Source organism: Leucopleurus acutus, assembly GCF_964270905.1.
Source record: "Leucopleurus acutus genome assembly, chromosome: 11".
NCBI classification, from domain to species: domain Eukaryota; kingdom Metazoa; phylum Chordata; class Mammalia; order Artiodactyla; family Delphinidae; genus Leucopleurus; species Leucopleurus acutus.
The window spans coordinates 99,909,510-99,930,390 of record NC_139152.1 but is presented as its reverse complement, the minus strand read 5'-3'; the positions used below and the strand labels follow the sequence as shown (position 1 = coordinate 99,930,390).

The 20,881-nt window shown below is 44.1% G+C and overlaps 1 protein-coding gene across 1 annotated transcript in view; it reads right to left on the bottom strand.

The window, feature by feature from the left end:
- The window catches only part of ATXN10 (ataxin 10), a 153,878-nt gene that overhangs the window by 67,230 nt on the left and 65,767 nt on the right, over nucleotides 1-20,881 (bottom strand). The window contains exon 9 of the mRNA XM_082850221.1: nucleotides 20,423-20,592. Within this exon, the coding sequence (XP_082706347.1) occupies nucleotides 20,423-20,592 (170 nt within the window). The remainder of the gene's footprint in view (nucleotides 1-20,422; nucleotides 20,593-20,881) is intronic.

Genomic DNA, 20,881 nt, shown 5'->3' with positions numbered 1-20,881 from the left:
AGCACACGGGATCCTCCCGGACCGGGGCACGAACCCGCGTCCCCTGCATCGGCAGGCGGACTCCCAACCACTGCGCCACCAGGGAAGCCCAGATTCTGCATTTCAAAGCCCCAGGGGATGCCTCCGTGCTTGGTCCACGGTCCACACCGAGTAGTGAGGGAGCTACAACAAGGGTGGAAACTGACCCAAGAGAAGCCACACAGTTCCTCTCAAGATCTGGAACCAAGACACAGAGGGACGTGACCTGTCAGAGGCAGGCTCCGGAGCAGTGAGGTGAAGATGCACCGAGAGTCAGGCTGGTGGCCGCTCGGTGCTGTAAGGAACAAAGAAGGAAGTCTGAAGAGCTAGGACGCTGGGTTGGCCGCACAGGCGGAGGGCGGAGTGTGAGGCGGGGTGGCCTCTGGGGGACGGTGGGAGCGGCTCTGGCTCCTGACCGTTTCAGAGTCCCTGAGGCCCTGGAGGCCCTTCAGTTCCTGCTCTAGGAGCCCACGTACTCAGTGGATCCTTAAATACACCCTCTGGCCCAGCTTTTCATGAGCCAGCTTGAGAGAAACTGGAAGGAAGAGCCTGGCCCAGACCAAGTCTAGGCGTTATCTAGGAGGGCCTACCAAGTTTACCGCCTCATTGTGACTGAGCCAATCAGGGTGAGAATACTATTTTATTTAAAGAACAAGTTTAGTGCAGAGACACATTCAAAGATATTACATTCAAAGTGTGTGTGTGTGTGTGTGTGTGTATTGTGTGTGTGTAATTAGCAATATTAAGCAAAGAAAATACAACAGTGAAAAGGACTCTACTGCATTTACTTCTGAGTGAAATAATCGATTTTACCTGTTATATCGTTATTACAAAGCTAAGTAAGAAACAGTCATCCCTCCTGTCTAGAAAGGGGAAGTGTCCATGAATATCTGAGTACCTACTGGGGGTCAGGCCCTCGGTCAGGTAATGTACACACAGAGAATAGGAAGCTAAGGTACCTGGCCCTAAAGAAAGAAATACAGACCAGACAAGGGAGACACACAAGAAGAAAATAATTACAAAAACAGCTTCCGGAATGCCACGACAAAAGCTAGTATAGACAGAGAAAATTAATTTACTTTTTTACCTATAACTTCAAGCATTTCACTTTTTCTGTAATTGTCATGAGTATAATATTATCTTTTATGATTAATATTTGTTGTTCAGCTCACTTAAACCATAAAGTGAAGTGATAGGAAATTTTTTAAAAATCAGAAAAAACTGGGAGTCAGAAGACTCTTAAAGGCTTATGTGGTCCATTCACCTGCTTAAAATTAGGACCACACCTACCCACATCCCAGACAGATGTGGTTTTTTAAAAAGCCAGATTATACTTTAATCCATTTAAGTACCAACCGTTTACAGCTGATTGCACTTAAATCAGCCTCTTCTGTTTTAGGCAGCATTTTAAAAATATCTGCATCACAACGGCCTAATTTTTTTCAACTTTAATTAAAGACCATGTAGACAAGCAGCCAGCTTTTGTTATTCCCTGGGGTGCAGCTTAAAACAGATTTTTACGTAATTACAAATAATGCCTAGGCAAAAGCAGGGAAGAGGAGTATGATAAAAAAGTGAAGAGCAAAGGATTGTGTAAAACGTTCTAGCCACTGGATTCAGAAGTTTCAAAAACAGGAAAATAGATACTTTCTAGCACAAACTGTATTGTGATTTGACATTACGTTTCACTTTCACCTCTTTAAAAAGAGTTTATGCCTGCTATGCTGTATTACAAATTTATCAATTACCATTTTCACACCTTATCTCCCTAGAAGGGTTAGAGGAAAAGGAAAAAGCAGCAAATGTAGCTTAAGTAAGAGCTTAAAGAAGTTTAAGTGTTAAAAAAAAAAAACCACAACATATTTAAGAATATTCATTTGTTCATCCCTAAAAATTTACAGAGCACTTGCCCTGGGCAAGGTACGGCGCTAGGAGCTGAGGAACTGAGGGAAACAGCAGGGAGTTTACAGGCTCCTAGTATTTTAGATGGTATTTTAATCTCTGCTCAAAATCACCAACAGAAATACCAAAAACAGTCCTTGAACTGGCAGGGCAACAACAAACAGCTAACTTCTCTCCCAAAAGGACAGCAACAGTCAAGTACCATCATCTCACCAAAGGAAAAAACATCCTCTTGCATTCCTATCTTTCTCAGATTCTTTCCTCTCCAATCTGTCCTCCTATTTCCACCTTATCATCACGCCCCTGATCAGGCCTCCCTGTCCTCCCACTCCAGACATCCGGAGCCGGCTTCTCAGTGGTTCCCCACCCCCAGGAGTGGCTCTTGTCCAAGCCCTTCCAGGACGCTCTTATCAAGTTAGGATAGGCTAGTTTATGCTGCAGTAACAACCCGAAAAATCCAAGTGGTTAGAAATAACAAAGCTTATTTCTTGCTCGTGTCACTGAACAGCTGTGTGGTGGTGGGCACATTAGTTAACCTCTCTGGCCCTCAGCTTCCTCATCTGCAACATGGGGACAATAACGTCAAGAGGGTTAAATGAGTTAAGAGGTCAGCACTGAGAACCATGCCTAGTGCCGAGCAGGCACTCAGTAAGCGTGGCTATCGCCGTCGCTGCCGCGGACACCCAAGCCTCGTGCTTTTACTCCCTCCCAAGCTCTGACCACGCCGTGCGCCGCAGCTCTGTCTGCCGTCTGTGGCGCACACTAGGTCAGAAGCCACCTGAGAAGAAGGACTGCATCTGACTCGGTGTGCGAAACTGAGAGCTTAATAGAGACTCTTGGCACGTGGCAGGCCCTCAGTAAACGCTTGCTCATAGCTGAAGGGAGTAACGTGGAGCAATTACCCCTGTGCGTGAATAAAGCCCCACGGGCTGGGTACACACACAGAGGACCGTGGTAACGAAGGCACGCTCACAGAGGCACCGGTCTGCAAGACACCTGACTAAAAGCACAGGAAGAGGATCAGAAACGTCATCTAAAGATGGAAAGACTGACACATGAGCCAGGACCTCCAGGACACGGGCTGCTGCTCCCAGGAAGTTTACGCCAAGGCACAGGTACTGGATGTTATCGGCACAGGTCCACCGCCAGCACGGGAAACGGGCAATGCAGGACCCGCCCCGGGCCGTGGTTCTTACTCAGGGCCGTGACCCCTCCGCAGGAGGCTGTACCCACTGCCCCTAAAAGCCAGCCCTGACCCGGTGGGTGCTCTGAGGTGACGCAAATGTTCTATATACTCAGTTGGGGTGACGGTTACACAGATGTTTAGATGTGCCCAAACTCACCAAACCATTCATTTAAAATCTGCGCATTCTGTCTGTACGTAAATTGGGGGGGGGGGGGGGAGGCGCAGGCAGGCTCTGGACCCGACCCGCTGGTGCTCTCCTCTCCTCAGCTCCCGACTTCCTCCCAAACTAGAGCCTGAGGAGGGGAGGGAAGGAGGGGGGCGGAATTCGCGAACACTTCGGAGAACATGGCCACTGCTGACGACATGGTTAACTACCCCTCATGCCGAAGGGCTGAAGCCCTTTCTCCTGCCCCAGAGCCCCGTGCACAGTGGGGGGCGCGCTGCCCTACCGTCCGTCCCGCCTTCCTCCTCTACCGCGGAGTCGGACTGCCCAGCCGGCAACCATCATCTTTCACCTCTTAGCACCTTCCTCTGGGCTCTGAGCTACTGCAGGGCTGGGGCCGTTTCTTTCACTTGCTTCTCTGCTGCACTTGGCAGAGTGCTTGGCACACAGGGTGCTCTTAATAAATATTTGTTTCTCTGGCAATACGTTTTTAGAGTTACCTTCAAAGATATGAAATATACTGCCTTTAGATAAGAATGTTACTTCTAAGTAAGAATAATGGCTAAACTACATTAAATCTTGGTAACTTGGTAAAGATTTAAATCTCTTCTTTTTTTGGATATGTATGAATCCTACTGTCATGATTTATAAGTCCATAAAAGCCATATATCTACCGGGCAGGATAGACAGTAAGCCTGGAATGCCGAACAGCATGAGAATTCTTGCTGTAAAGATCACAGACGCCTCAGGCGTTTAGAAAACGAGATGTCACGCGAAGCTGTACGTCAGGAGCTCGCCCTAAACATAAAACATTACCTCCTGCTCTATCATTCCACTTTAAATCACAGCTCCCGGCACTGCGGCAGGGGTATGTAGGCATGCGTGCACGCGCAAGCACACAGGCCGGCGTGTGCTTAAATTAACACCTGGCAACCTAAAAACAACATCTTAAAGGTAACTGTCAGAGCATGAAACACCGCACTAACCAAGAATGTCCAAGGCTGTGAACGAGCACAGTAACACATCCAAAGCAACCCTGAAGTTTGGTGTGATATTCTGTAAGAAACTTCAGTTTTTCAAGATCAATACTTTGAATGTTTTGAACCAGACAACATGATTGTACAGCACTGGAGGGGGTATATCTCAAGCCATGAGCACGTAATTCCATAAAACTAAAACTGGTTTTTCTGAGCTTGTATACAAATTTGAAACGGCTAGAAAGCCTGCGATACTACATGTAGATACCGACGGTCCACGTATGCCTGTGCTCCACACACCGTGGTTCAGGTCAACTCTCCAACGACCCTACTAAGGAGACTGCAGACCTACTTTGCACATGAGGTAGGGGAGCAGGGCGCACAGCTCTGAGCCAAAGGTCAGGCAAGAGCACTGGAAGCTCAGGGTGATGGCGGCAGGGCGGGGGCGAAGGGCTGACTCTGGCTGGGGTCCCCTAACCCCTGCGTGGGGCTTTTCTGACAGCACTGCTCTGGTAACAAACAGCTAAGTCACTCTCTGCTGTACAAACTTTGAAGTATCAACTATAGTTCGAATTTTCTGCCTCTCATCACAAAGGCGGAACTTGTGTTTTCTTCCGTGTTTTACAAAGGTAAGTAAAACTAATAGTGTACACAGAAGCCCAATAAATGCCAGTTTAATAAACGTAGCCTAAATGAGCACGACCGACCGGAGCAAGTGTATCAGCGCTTCATCTTCTAACAAGGCCAAGCTGAACTGTTCATAAAAACTATAAAAGCGAATAACACTTTTACTTTGCATGCGAATTCTAGTCACAATTCTGACATTAACTAAAATTTCAAAGCACTGTCACATACAGTATCCTAAAAACTCCTTGAAAAAGGTTTTATGCTATCTGTATTTACCGGTGCTATAATATCCTTCTTCTAAAACTGCTAGAAGTGATTTTCCGAGATTAAAAACAAATCCATCTTAAAGATAATACAGAAAGGACTGACTTCTCTCTCTCTTTAAAATGCTCAATGAAACATCCCTCCCTCCCTTGGAACACATTCTCCAGGGGCCCTGGAGGGGAAACAGCAAAATTCTAAATCTGACTAAATCTGGCTCTGGCCAGGCTTCCCTACTAGCCTTTGCTGCTCTACTAGCCTTTGCTGCTGGGGTGGCTGGAAACAGGGCTCCTCAGCCCAGGGTGAGAGCACGGGGTGCGACTGTCCACCTGCGTTATAAAAATCAGCTGGTACTGCCCCCTCTGCACAGAAGCTCTGGCATGGTTCTGTTTGGGTTGGGTTGGTGGAGAGGGAGAGGGAGAGAGGGAAGAGGGGGGGGGGGAGAGAGAGAGAGAGAGGGAGAGAGAAATTCCAGCAGGCAAGCGACACGCCTTCCCCCTCCCCACTCCCAGGGGCCTGCCAGTCGGATTTTTCTGTCAACGACCCGCGCCCCCGCCCCCCCCGCCCCTCCCAGCTCAGACTTCCCCTGCCGGCCGGCCTCCTCCACACCCCCAGGCCCCAGGCTGTCAGTTCCAGGGCTGCAGGTGCGGACCAAAGTCACTCCTTGCCACCAAAAGGAGGAGGGTGCGATCTGTTTCAGAAAACACGTGAAACTGTTTCTCATCTCATCTATGATCCTCAAGTCCCCTCTTCCTCCCTCCTCCTGCACTGACTGTACGGGCCTCAAAAGATGAAACTCCAACCCCGCTCCTGTCTGAACTCTGCCATGGAAATTACTTATTTTTAAAGTTTCCTGTTGGAGTTTTCCAGTGCATAAATTCAACACTGTCACTAAATCATACCAAGTAAACAGCGATGAGTCATTCTCAGAAATCAGTCTCACGTTAAACCAATTATTCAAATGTCTGTGAGTAACATGAGCTAAGTACAGCTTGGGGAAGGGTTTGTAACATAAGATGTACAGTAATACAAACAGTCCACCCAGAAAAGGACAATCACACCCCACCCGCCCACCTGACAAGCAAACTTCTGATCAGCTGTCCCAGCTCACAAGAGGGAACAAGGATTCCTGCAGTTCTCAGCAGAGGGGGCTGAAATGATACCTATGGGCCTTCTCAGAAAATTTTAGTCAAACAAAAACTGGAAATATTCTTTAAGCTCATCATAGCTATTCAGCTATTTTCTTTTAATGCCAATAGTTTACTGTCTCTAAATGATTAAAGAACATATATTCTCTCTGCTTATGTATGTATGTGTGTCTGTATATATAATAGTATATATTAGTAGACAGAATTTCGTTTAATATAGGTATCTTTTTTGGAAATGTCAGCCTTTCAAGACTGGACTCAGAAAATTAATTACTTAAAAGTTGTCTGGATAAGCAAAGAGAATCATTTTTAGTCCTGCACTTGAAAGGTTGATACTGGATATTCTGCATGCATTTATTTACAAACAGAACTAGAATCTGTGACCACAAGGAGAAAACTGGAAGCACTGTGTCTTTGGCTAATGATGTCCTCAGCAGACAACCACCACAGAGGTGTGGCCAACACTGAGTCTGCGCCAAACGCAGCAGGAGGAGCAGGCGGCTGGGGAACGCAGGGCCGGGCCGCCTGGGTTCTCATGTGGCTCCACCACTGACTGGCAAGTATTTTAACCCGGACAGGCCTCAGTTTACAAATCTGTAAGATGGGGATAATAACATGACCTACTCTAGGAAATACTTGAGGATAAATGCACTGGCTTACGTAAAGGGCTTGGCAGGTGTCTGTCACAGTCAGCAGTAGGCAATGCTCGCTTCTATTACTGTGACTGCTTTGTTACTATTCATTTTAGAAGCAACTTACTTTTCCATGGTCTCAAATAAGGTTTAAAATTTTATTTTCCAATCGAAATAAGTGGCCAAGGTAACTAATGCCTTTTCTCCAAAAGAAAATGTAGGTACTTCCAAATGTAGACAAGTTATTACCACTAGTAGCATAAAGACTACAGGCAAGGAAGTGACTACAGTGACTGACCACAGGCTTTAGGCTTGGTTAGGAGGAGAGTCTTGGTCACTCCTGACCATATTATCGAGTTTGCTCTCAGGAAAGACAGAAATACATCACACAAATATGCAAAAGCCTGACGAGGGCTTCAACTGCTTCCTCTCCAAGGTGTATGTGCACTGTTAACAGAGGTCTGAATGAAGGAACCGCAAGGCTGATAACGGAATTGTTGGCGTGATGCTGATCACAGGGAAGATGGAGGGTTGCGGAGAGTCGGGCCTCCCCTGCCCACCTCAAGGGCAGCACCACACAGACATCCTAAGCACTGCGCAGGCGTGCGCATCCCTGAGGCAGACTTGGGAGGCTATCTGCCTCAAGAGCGAACGTGGCCAGCAAGGGACCACGTGTGGTTTTCCCGTCCAGGGCCCAGCCTCCAGGAAGCTGCCCAGCGAGAGAAAGCAAGCCCGTCCTTATGCAGAGGGAGGGCAGCCCCCAGGCAGCAAAGCAACCGGCAGGGCCCCCATCCTTCCCCCCCACCCCCCCCACCCCCGCCCTGGCTGCTGCTCACGGCGCTGCCCCTCAGGGGCCCAACTCAGAGGGGCTGAGGCCCTGCTCCCAGAGGCGTCAGCAGAGGGGAGGATGGCTGTGCTGTGAGCCAGGGCCCGAGCCAGGACCTTCCTACAGGCCGTGCCCTGAGAGGCAGAGTGACCTGGTGGCACACGGGCTTTGGGACTGGATGGGATAAACGAAACCCTCTACAGAACACCCCACTCGGGAACACCTAGGAGGCACTCGTGAAGGGCAGTCACTCGCGTTATCACGAAAAATAATTTCATCCTCAGGACAGATGCATGAGGCCAGTAATGTTATCTCATTAGAGATGAAGGAGCTGAGACTCTGAGAAGTAAAGTGTACCAAGGCTGCCTTCTTAGCAAGTAAAAAAAAAATGGAATTTAAACTTTCTTTTTTCCCCAAATCAAAATTTTCCCATACACTGTGCTGAATGTAAGAGTGTGAGAATGCCAGAAGCAGGGAGTCGGGAGGAAGCTCACGCAGCAAACACCCGCCTAGGCTACCTCCCAACTGCTCTGCTTGGCTGACAAGACTCACTTTCGTGACTAACCTCTGGAGGGCCCAGGGGACCTGGGTGACATCCTGCCACTGGGCAGCCTTTGCACCACCCGTGATGCCAAGAATGAAAAGCCAGAGCAGGAGACAAGAGAGGAGGATCCGGGACCCGACCAGGACGAAGTCCCTGGAGGCTGGGGTACACAAGGAGGGAATAAATGGATCTGAAACAGAACAGATCATTTTCAGAAACGGAAGATATTTTAATGAATCTACCGAGACTGAAACTGTCCCAAGACTCACAACTCCTCCTGTGGAGTTCAGAGCCCCTCAGTACGGCAAACAAAGGCCCACACGGCCTAGCTGGCCAGCCCTCCACTCCGGCCCCACCCCAGGTCCCCCGTCACCCTGCCACCCAACCTCCCACCCCGTGGGTCCTGGTTCAGTCCGGCACGCAGCACGTGGTCCCACACACCTGCTCACAGGTGCTAATCTGCCTGCAAGGCCAACCCTCTTCGCTGCCTGCCTCTTTCTCAGTCACCCCTGAAGGCCTAGATCCCAGGGCTCTTCCTGAAGCTCAGAGGTGAGCCACTTACATCGACCATTTAGAATGTTTCTACTACTCATTCTGAATACTCTTCGTACACCACTTATTCGACTCTATTTTCACACCTGTCTCCCCCTGTACAGTGTGAATCCCTTGGGAGTAAGCACGAGGCCAAATCCATTTCTTCACTCCCAGCGCCTGGAGTACTGGCTGGTGCACAGCATGCGGCAGACACAGATTTGCTGAACGGAACTAAAAGCCCGCACCACGCCGCCAAATCGCACATGCGCCCACGTTTGGAGCCAAAATTATCCCCGCTGTTACCCTTAACTGCAGCACAGCAGTAGATACGAATTAAAACTAAATTCCACAGACTGAGACGAAATATTACCCTTGGTCCATTAGGATGTGATGGGTCTGAAATTAAATTCTATCAGAATGAGATAAGCAATAGGCTTTTAAGGGGGGCGGGGGGAGCAACCTCACAGGGACTTCAAGTGTCGATGAAAAAAAGGCTTTTTATAGCAACGCGACTTTGATCCTCTAAATTTTCAGTCGCTGCCAGGAAAAAAAACGAAAAACAAAAAACACGAAATATGCTAAAGATCAAAACTGTTTTAGATGTGTGACACACAGTTCGACTATATTTTTTTAGAAAAGGAGAATACTCTCTAACATTTGAAATAAGAGCACGTTTCTCATTTAACCAGAGAAATGAAGCCTGGGGAGATATAAAGAAATTTCACAATGTCAAAAGCACTCAGATTTTATTAAGTTGAGATCTGTAACAGAAATCCTGGACACTCATGCACTCGGCAAAAGCTAATATACCCAAATCAGAACACCTGACAATAAAGGGTGAATCAGAATTCCTATTCCCCTCAATGTTCCGCACACTGGAAAAATAACCTTTATTGTTTCTCCCCTCTCTCTCTGTCTCTTACACACACACACCACCTACCCCCTCCACCCCAGATATTACTTGTTGGCAAAATCATCCAGGTCCTATGCTCACGTTTTACTTTTTCAAATCCTTCCACTAAAAATATGATTGAAACTGTAATTGTTAAAGCCCCCAGACCTTGTCCGGGAAGGGTCAGGATGGTGTCCTACTCTGAAAGCAGAACAAGGAAAGAATTACCTTGGTCACTAATGAACTTGGCATATGCTCTTCTGATCACAGAGGAAAATCAGAATTCGGCATTCATGACCCTTTCCGTTCTTAATAGTATTTTCTTATTATTAAAGTGATTCACATTCACTGTAAATACTACAAAAAAATACTTGGAAAAAGAAACCAATCCTTAATTTTACCAGCAAGAGATAACTGCTATTAATGTTGTAGTGTTATTTCTTTGGGGTCATTTTGTCATGCACGTCTGTATCTGTGTAAATATACATATAAGATAGATACAAAAATATAAAAGTAGGGGTTTACGAGATACAATGCTGTGTCCTGCTTCGAATTCCCACTGACCATAATGTCATGAGCACTGGGCCAATATGGTGCATGCTCTTTGAAAACATGGTTTTATTGGTTACATATCGTACCACCATAATTTACTGAAACATTCCCAACGGATGGAAAAGTAGATTGTTTCTAATATTATCAACAATGCTGACGTCGGCATAAGTATAAATGCAGCTGACCATGACGGAGTGCTTATCTGACATCGTACAGGGACGATCTCATCTACTCCTCACAGCCGCTCTTTGCCATAAGAGCTAATATGACCCTCTTTCTGGCTGAGTAAACTGAGTTGCAAAGAGGTTAAACACTTTGCTCAGGGTCACCCAACAATTATTTAGCAGAACCCCAGGTGTAAACCTATTTAGGGTGGTTTGAGCCTGAGTTTCTCATTTATTTATAGCTAAGTCTATGACAATCATCACTATTTCTAATCCATAAAATATCCTTGGTTATTCTGAAAAATCACCTAAATACTGGCTAGACTTCTATGGTTCCATCTTTAACCCTTTACTCCCCTTTTTCTTTTAATTTTTTATTTACTTATTTGGTTGGTTCGTTGCACAAGGTCCTAAGGGCGGTAGGCTGGCAGGCTCCTCAGTGGCGGCACGCATGTGGGATCTAGTTCCCTGACCAGGGATCGAACCCGGGCCCCTGCATTGCGAGTGTAGAGTCTTAACCACTGTGCCAAGATTTATCGTGGTGTTCGTTATGGGTGAGGTTAGATTTTTTTCCAACCAGTTAACCAATTATCCCTGGTTCACTTTTATAACAAACTTCCCTTTTCTCTCTGGGTCTCTGGCTCTCCTTCTCACATGTTAACTTTTTACAACTTCTCAGGTGTCTGCTTCTAAAGGATGCTCTCTTCCACCAACCTATGGATTTCTGTACGTTGTTGATTATTTTCACTTTAGGGTATATTTTAATACTGTTGAGATAATTCCTCAGTTATTTTCATTTTTTGTCAAAATTCTGGGTTCCCCCCTCAGGGGACTGTAATTGGACTAGCAATTAACAATGAGTCTAAAACCAACGCATATCTTTACAATATTCCATATTTCCATCCAGGAACAAGGTACATCTCTCAGTTTATGTGGCTGGTTTTCCCCTCACCTGAGTCTCTCAGATACCTCTTGTTATGGATACTGCGAAATAATGGTTTTTACTATTAAACACAAATCCGTTTAAAACCCCTATAGTCTAGAAACTGACCACATGGCCTAGTAAAGGAAACCGGATTCCAGGCTTTTTCAAACTGCTGAGTCGCCCCAGGCAGATGACGTCCCCACTGTCTTCCTTTCGGTATCTAGGATATGTGTAAATGATGCTTCTGAGAAATATGCAGTTTTCTACACTAATCTCCAGGAAGTCACAGACTACTGAAAACAGCTGAACAGGAACTAAGGAGCGCGATCACTGCCGAGAACAGAGTCAGTCCCACATGCGCTGTTTTACAAAAGGTGCCCCCTCTTAAGGACTCACACACGTGGGTCCAAGATTTCAAATGTCTCCTTCTCCAGCGAATGTGGATGCACTGGAGCACAGCAGAGAACCTGGGTCTGGAGGTCAGACGTCAGCCTGCTACTGCTCCAAGCAAGTGACTCAACTACCCAAGCTCTGACTAACGAGTGAATCTGGATACTCATCCACCGCCCATTAATTCCTCACACTTGCACATTAGGTATAGTGGCAGGTGTTAAACCAGACACGTGTGTCCCGCCTGCAAGGAGCTTACAGTCTTCTGGGGAAGAGCGCAGTGGGAACCACGGAAGAGCCTGGCACAGGCAGGAGCCTAGTTAGTATGCAATAGTAACAGACTACAATAAATTGTTGTATTTGATTTATATATTTAGCATGATTCTTCCTTTTAAACAACATGAAGCCTTTTCTGCAAAAGAACAAGCTGATCACTCTACAAGATACAGAAAGGGGCTTGTGGGTATTTCAAAAGAAAAAATTTACAATACACTCAACCATGACATGTGTCCTCAAGATAGGAATTTTAATTTCATTTACTGTAACAGGAACTATAAGTTCAGGAAACTAATGGTGACGGTTTGATTTATGAATTTTGACATATTTCTTGAACTGGGTTACATTACAAAGAAGTGGAATTCTAAGCAAGCCAGCTCTTGCCTATACATTCAATCTTCAAATCAATAAGCTGGGATCCTGTGCAACGTGCTTCTGACAGACGGAAAACACAGAGTCTAACTGAGATGGGCCATACACCTGTAATTTAAAAGTTCCTTAACACACTCTCGGGATTGAGCTAGAACAGATTTTGGTATCCACACAGAAAACACTTCAGCTCTCTACTCAGTAGTAACGAAAGAGAAATTCAACTCAGAAAGCATTTGTGGTCAAACTGAAGAGAAAAAAAAACATTCTCACCCTAAAGAAAGTTCTCATATTTGCTTTCACTCTGCTTCCTCCCAAAAGTCCCATCTATTAGAAAAGTAATAAACAGAGAATACGGAATATCAGGGTTTCTGTAAACACCTGTGAGATGTGTACACATTTCCATTTAAATACGTACAATGGGGAGACACTGAAATGAACTAGATCTGCTCCTCTACAGTGAGGCTGGTGCGGGAGGGGAGAGCAGGAGGTGGTAAGCAACACCAGACACCAAGACACGCTATTAGACGCTTTATGTAAGTGATCACATTTAATCCTTCCAACCCGGTGAGGTAGGTGTAACAGTTTCCACTTTACACGTGAAGAAGCTGAGATTCAGAGGTTAAGTCACATGTCCCAATTTATACTTTATACAGCTAAAAAGTGGTGAAATTAAGAGGCAAATGTGGGCCTCTCTAAGTCTTGTCTGGAGTCTCTGCACTATCCCAGGCTGTCTGTTGTAAGGTTCCCCCAGAAGCATCACTCATATTTATGGATCCAAATGTTACAAGCCAAGGGAAGACAGAGGAGCCAGTGCCAGGAGAGCCCAATGTCAGGACATTTTCAATAGCCTATCTGGAATTCCCCAGTTAGTCAGGCACAGAGTTACGGTATTGAAGCTTCCTGTAAAAATGGAAAAATACGTGTCTGGGAAAGAGGGCAGATTAGCCATATCACCATGGAGATCTAGGGAAAGGGGTTTCACAGAAGACTAATCCTCAAGGGAGAAGCAAGGAAAAGTGGTGGTGGTGGAAGACGATTAGGAAGGTACCGCTTTTACTCACTAAAGTAAAACTGAGTGACACTGAAGTCAAATTTTGTGTATGTCATGGTTTTGCCAGGGGTCAGTTTATGGATGCGTATCACACTAAAGTCTTAAGTAAAAACAACAGCATACATATGCTGCAATATGCATCAGAATTAACAACTGATAACGTATTTATACACAGAAACTGAGGGTGGGGGGAGTATAAAGCAGGGGAGTAAGGAGTAGATTGACAGGGTAGAAAGGGGAGCGGGGGCGACAAAGCTTCCCTGCACTGACCTCAGAAGGTTTTGAGGAGGATGCACCTTATGACCTTGAGTTCTAAAGGCCAAGTTAAGATCCCTGGGGTAAAGAATGCAGGCTGGGAAGCCCACACAGGGCAGGCACAGGCCAAGAAGGCAGGTGCTGGCTTTGTGGGAGGACAGAGCGCCAAGGGCCCCACCACCTCAACCCACTCTACAGCAGCACAAAGGAAACACCAGCACACACTTGTCAAGCGCGCATTTCTCTGCATAACATGCTCTCAGCCAATTCTCTGGGTAACTGCTGAGTCAGCCAGCACTGACGCAGAAGACAAGGACCGACCCCTGCTAAGAGCAGTAACCTTAAGAAAATAGGAAACAGCAAGAGACTTTTTTAAGTTTCACGATTTAATAGGTGAATATGCTGCTTAAGAACAGTGCAAATAGGAAGAAATCATCTTTAAAAAGGATTTAATAGTTTGCCTGCTCAAGGCTTCTCCCGTCTGGGTGTGAGAGGTCCCCCTCCCCTCAAAAACACCGTGTTACGAATGCTTAACAATCATAAATTTAGTCTAAAACTTTAAGATTAATGAAAAAAGTGCAATCAGATCTACAAAGCCTAAACTTCAGATTAAAATTTTTTTATTTGCAAATATTATGCTATATAGATATCCTAACGGCCTAAAATATAGATATGGATAAATCAAATAAGAATAAGGTAAATTACAATAAGTTAGAATATATTCAAATATATCCTAAACATAAAAGACTTTCAAAAATAATTACAGAACCCAGAATTTAGAAGAATATTAATTTTTATTTAAAAAAGTTATTTTATTTTTACTACATGTCTTTGTTTACAAGTATGGTCAGGAAATTTTATAGCAAAATTGAGACTCCTTGAAGAGGAGGGCTGTGTCTTATCTGCTTTATATTTTCAGCATCTAAAACTGTGCTCAGTATGTAGTGGACAGTTGACAAATATTTTAAATCCTCATTCAAGAAAAATTTACTGAATGCTTACTATATAGCAGGTACAGTTTAGATGTTGGGAATCACACAATGGGTAAAACATTTTAATGAAAAATGTATCACAAAGATTTTATACAATGTATATATAAAAATGAAACCTACCTTCAAAACAGATTATTCCAAATTGGGGTGGTCAAAGGCTTTATTGTCTTCACACTTTGAACGTGTCCATATAGGACAGGCTTATTTTTAAAATGAAGTTATGCCTTTAATGAAAGCTTTATGCGTGCATATGTTTGAACACATGGGATCAAACGTGTGTGAATGCTAGCAATCTTTTCTATCAGGAGAAGGAGGAGGAAGAGAAGAAACTGAACAGCATTTCCACAAAACCTTTGGCAGAACGGATTCAGCAGCCAACACAGTGGACGGCCCACCTTAGTCAGTATGATTTCTTTGGGGGAAAAAGAAGGTAGAGAAACTAGATCACCTGCTCATCCATTTTTGAAAATGCATTTAGCTTTATGGAAAAACAAAAACTATGTTTGGTTTTTCTTCTAATAAAGCATTCAGTTAAAGAATTCATGACAATAGCAAAGAAAAGAATGGGGAAGAAAAAAAGTAAACTATACACTCCTTTTTCTAACAAAGAAGAAGCTGGAGAATGCTTTCTTCATGTTTACAGCATTAATACCCATGTGCTTCTCAAAATAGAAACCAAAATAAAATCTCCTTTTCAGGTCCACAAAGGTTTTAAAAGTAAACTAACCACTACAGATGCAGCAAGAAAATACCAGGTAAGTCGAGCACAAAACACAAGTTAAGAAGTCGCTAAGTAGTTAAGCACATCTCCCTACCATGACTTGGTAAAGGGAAGTCTAGAAATTCCTTTACAATTCAGGAAATACTACAATCCATCATGTGTACAGACCTAAGAGTTCAAGATTCATGGAAGACTGGATAAGACAAATTTCTGAGCAGATTTTCAATCTGAAACCAGGCAACTTGATCCTCTTAAACACTGCCCAAAGACACAAATGGAAAGGAAGATTACTGCCCTTCCTGCTACTGTGGTGCAGGCCAGCTCCCGTCCTGGCTGAGAGAGGGCTACTCCAGGCACTGGCACAGCCAGACCGGAGGACCACGTCAGTCATCTGCTCCTCTCCGACAGCCCTCCCCAAAGGGACTCTGTTTAGAGCTGCTAGTGCCCGTGCAGATCTCCCTACTAAGGTGACTCTGTCTTCCCCAGAGCATGTGGCACATAGCAGTTTCCAGTCAATAAATGCTAGGTGAATTAAATCACACTTAGTCTCCCTGAGCCTTGGTTTCTTCATTTAGAAAATGATCATAATATCTTTTCAGCCTTTTCCACAGAGGTGTCAAAAGGCTCCAAAGAACTAATGCAGATGAAAAGAACTTTGTAACAGGGAAAGGGCCACATAACTAACTATAGTGGGAGCCATCCAGCAGGCGGGCACGCACTCAATGCAATGAACAAAGTCACACAGACAAGCACAGAGACCAGGCTGGGCTTCAATGGCTTTTGATCAAACCTCAGAGCAGTCAGGTAGTACACAAAGATTCCAGGAAGTGTGTGTCAGTAACTCTGGGATTCCAGTTCAACGAGGCAAGGATGGCCCTTCGGTGCTCCTAGAGGGGAGGATGCACAGGAGGACACACCTGTCTGTCTTATCCATCTAAGGGTCCAAGGCTGAGACCATCTACATTTGATGCATGGATGAACCAGAGGCAGGGATGTGAGCAGCAAACGGGTGGCAGACCTGAACCAAGAGCAGGCCCGAGGGGGCTGCTTAGCCTGGGAGAGCAGGGTTCACCAGCCTCCAGCATTTTCCGTCTCACGTCATTCAGGAAGTCTATTTTAAACCCCTTCTCCAAACCCTTGGAGAGCTCCCAAATGAGAAGCTCCACGGTACAGGGGAGACAGCACAGGCCCAGGAGCTCACAGAGAAATCTAAATTCTACTCTGGACTCTGCAAATCACTAACTGATGGCCTCTCCCTACAGTGTGGTTGGCAGAACCGGATTTGCAGGGCTGATGCAAAGATGAAAGTGGATAATACATGTAGTTCACTAAGCACAACACGGGACATAGTAGACACTAAACAAATCATGAGTCCCTTTTTCCCTCTGGGTGACGGATGAACTAAACTAAGCTCAATGATACAAAATCCCCCTAACTCATACTTTTAGTAGAGAAAGAGCCAAACATCCCTTTGGGCCCCAATTTGCAGAGAAGTGGGACAATCCATCCAGACAATACAATGAAAATTAATGGCATGGTGATAAAGACCCGCTACATAACCACCCATTTCTCCCAAATTATAACTAAAGTTGTCAAGCGCTAGTGAACTCCATCCTCTGAGGCATCAGTGAGCAAAGGCTCATGTCTCTGATGCTCAGACTGAATCAGGATTTGGCTGCAAGACTGTTATGCTGTGGTAGATTCTTTGGAAAGAGAAAAAAAAATCCCACAAGTAATGCTTTCAGGTTAAGCTTTTTGTTGGCATAGGTAAAAAAAAGTAGGAGAAACAGAGGCATTCTTACACTCAAAGAATGAACTCCTTCATACCTTCAAGAGTGTTTGCTCAGAAGTCAGCAGTGCTATTAGCGACTGCACACGTGAAGGACACACTATAGACTTCCTATGAGCCCCGCGACCTCTCCAGGGCAGCACTCGGGCACACTCCGTATTTACTTACGGTGCAATCTGATCCTGACTTCAGTGAGCTATTTCATAAGCCTTTTAAGGGTTACTACGTTTTGTTCCTTTAAGAAGCCAATCCAAATTAGCAGCAAAAGTATAGGTAAACACACAAGAAAACCGCTTCTTCTGTGCTCCTGAAAAAAGGCGGTCTTGGTTATTAAAAAAAGGTAAAGTGTTTTATCCTCTATCAACTTTCTCTTACAAAAAATCAGTCCAGTAATTTTCCAAGGGTGGGTCAGTAGTCTCCCACTCACACCTGCTTGAAGATGAGGAGCCGTCAAAACGGTACACACATGGAATAAGAGAGCAAATTATCCGGTGCTCAGTTCTGCGCCATGTCCTATAGAAATTATTCCAGTTATCAAATGCTGCAAAACATACTACCCCAAAACTTAGCATCTTAGGATGACCATTCCATTTTCAACCTTTTCTCTCCTCTGTTCTTTAGACTGGATGATTTCTATTGATCTATCTCCAAGTACACTGACTCTTTGTCATCTCAAGTTGTTAAGCTCATTCAGTAAAATTTTTATATTTTATTTGGATACTGCATTTTTCAGTTCTAGAACTTCCACTTGGTCCTTTTTTATAGTTTCCATTTCTCTGCTGAGATAAGCTATGTTTTCATTCATTCAAAGCATGTTTTTTTTACATCCTTGAGCATAGTTACAACTGCTTTAAAATCCTTGTCTGATAAACCCAACGTGTGTGTCACCACACAGTCTATCTCCGTTATTTTTTTGTCTGGATAACAGGTGATATTTTTCTGTGTTTCAAGTAAGTTTGGATTGTAAGTTATATTAGACACTGTGAATGTTATGCTGTGGAAAATTCTAGATTCTATTATATTCCTCTAAAGAATATTGATATTTTTGTTTTAGCAGATAAATTACCTTGGTTGGAGTTAAACCGTAAACTCCAGGGTGGCAGCTCAAATCTCAGTATAATTATCTTATCCTTAGCTTAGCTGCTTGGAGCCTGCCCCATGCATCTCTGATTCAAGCATCAGCAGGGATTTAGGTGGCTGGTACACAGAATGTGGGGCTTAACTTTCTCCTTTCCGGGATTCCCCCTTTCACTTTCTAAAGTCTGTGACTGCTCCAAACTGTCCTTTGATTCTTTAAGCTAAAAGTACTGTAGATTTTCTATCAGAGTTTTAACTGCCCTGCATGGCACACTCTCTGCTGTGCCGTTCTTCCAACTGTCATTTCGATTCCAAACTCTATCTGTTTGTGTCAAATCTGAGTGTCTTCACATAGCTGTCTTTTGTCCAGAGTTTATAATTATTATTTGCAAGAGGATCAGTCCAACGTTAGCTTACAGGGGCATTAACAGAAGCAGAACCTATAAAAAAATTTTTTCCCCCAATTTTTTACTTTTTCTCACAGTATTGTGGGTCATGAATTCAGAAAGGGCTTTGCCAGGCAGGCTGTCCCTGATTCATGTGGTATCAACTGGGCAACTGAGGAACTGGCTTGGAACAAGGGAACTGAGCAGCCACCTAAAACGTTCCAAGATGGTCTCTCACTTACATGCCTGGTTCCTCGGCGTTCCTTGACTAGTCCCTTTCTCTCTCCTCACCGCATCTCATCCTCCAGGACTTCTCCATGTGGACTTGGTAATCTCAGGGAATTGCATGATGATCTCAGGGAATCTGCACTTCTCACATGGTGACTGGCTTCTACGAAGCCAGATACAGAATCTGCCAGACCAGTCAAAGGCTACACCAGAAGTGGCACAGGATCACTCCCACCATATTTTATTATTCAAAGCAGTCAGAGGGCCTTAGTCATCTAGATTCAAGAGGACAGAGAAATAAATCTAACCCCTGATGGGGGAGTGGCAAAGTCACATCGCAGGAATACATGAGGTACAGAATGAGGAGGTACTTCTGCAGCCATCTTGGAAAAAATATAACCTGCCACACATATGTTCAATATCTGTAAAACTCTGGAAAAATACAGGCAATATGTTCAATATGAAGCATATGGTCCAATTCTCCTGTCATCTCTTTTTAATCACATTATCAATACAATTACCCCTAAGCTATTCAGCACAAAAGAGGTTTCTAATGGCAGTCTATTGAGTTTTCAGAGATTTAATACTTAAACATCATGTCCATTTCAAGATATCGGGAAGAAATGCTTATGATGCTATCATCCATAAATGCAGGGCACAGATGTTAAGGTCTGTTTGTCTGTTTGTTTGTTTATACATCTTTATTGGAGTATAATTGCTTTACAATGTTCTGTTAGTTTCTGCTGTACAACAAAGTGAATCAGCCATATGTATACACATATCCCCATATCCCCTCCCTCTTGAGCCACCCTCTCCCTATCCCACCCCTCCAGGCGGTCACAAAGCACCAAGCTGATCTCCCTGTGCTATGCAGCAGCTTCCCACTAGCTAGCTATTTTACGTTTGGTAGTGTATATATGTCAATGCTAGTCTCACTACGTCCCAGCCTCCCCTTCCCCGTCCCCGTGTCCTCAAGTCCGTTCTCAACATCTGCATCTTTACTCCTGCCCTACCACTAGATTCATCAGTACCATTTTTCTAGATTCCATATATATGTGTTAGCATACGGTATTTGTTTTTCTCTTTCTGACTTACTTCACTCTGTATGACAGACTCTAGGTCCATCGGTTTGTTTGTTTTTTAAGATAACAGTCAATAAAAACTACTATTTATTAAACGTCTACTATGTGTTTGAAAATTTCTAGGTTCGATTTTTCATTCACTGTTCTCTATATAAACAAATAGTGTGCTTAAATGCACAGACTTAGGACAGCATTGACTATTTAAAAGAAAGGAGACTGGCTCAAACACACTATGGACAAATACAACACAAAATTACAAAAATACAAACACTAATACAAACAAATACGACACATTATGTTTACCTGTGGTAATATATGCATATAGATATACCTCAGGCTACTTTCTAAGCACCTCAAGCTTCATTCCCCAAAAGTGAACAGATTCTAAATCCTAAATATTATATTCTAAATAAAGCCATATATGTACAAAATACACTAAGAAAGAACCGTACCTTGTCTTGGTTATCTTTATTCTTGTAACACAGATTTCCAATCAGACGAATGAGATGAGACTTGAAGCCCTCAGCCATATTTGAGATGTCACCTTCTGCTTTCATGCAAGCACAGGTGCTGAAGATGTTTATGGTGTCACTGCCAGCTACATGAATCACTCGTAAAAGTTCTATGACAAAAACAATAAACTTCATTGTCCATAGAAAAATTTTTATTTTTACGTTTTATACTAGATTCCCATAAATAAATCTAATTTATTTTAATGGATTAAAATAAAATACAGGTAGAGTACTGAAAGCTTTCTTTAAAATAACAATTAGAAGGCTCTTCTGCTTTTGCTTTAGAATTTTTCATGACTCTAGTTTTGCAGATAAGCCAAAATGATTAACCCCACCTGGACTTTCTATTTATCCACAAAGAAAAGTTAGCTAAAAATTTCCTACCATCTTTCCTAGTAA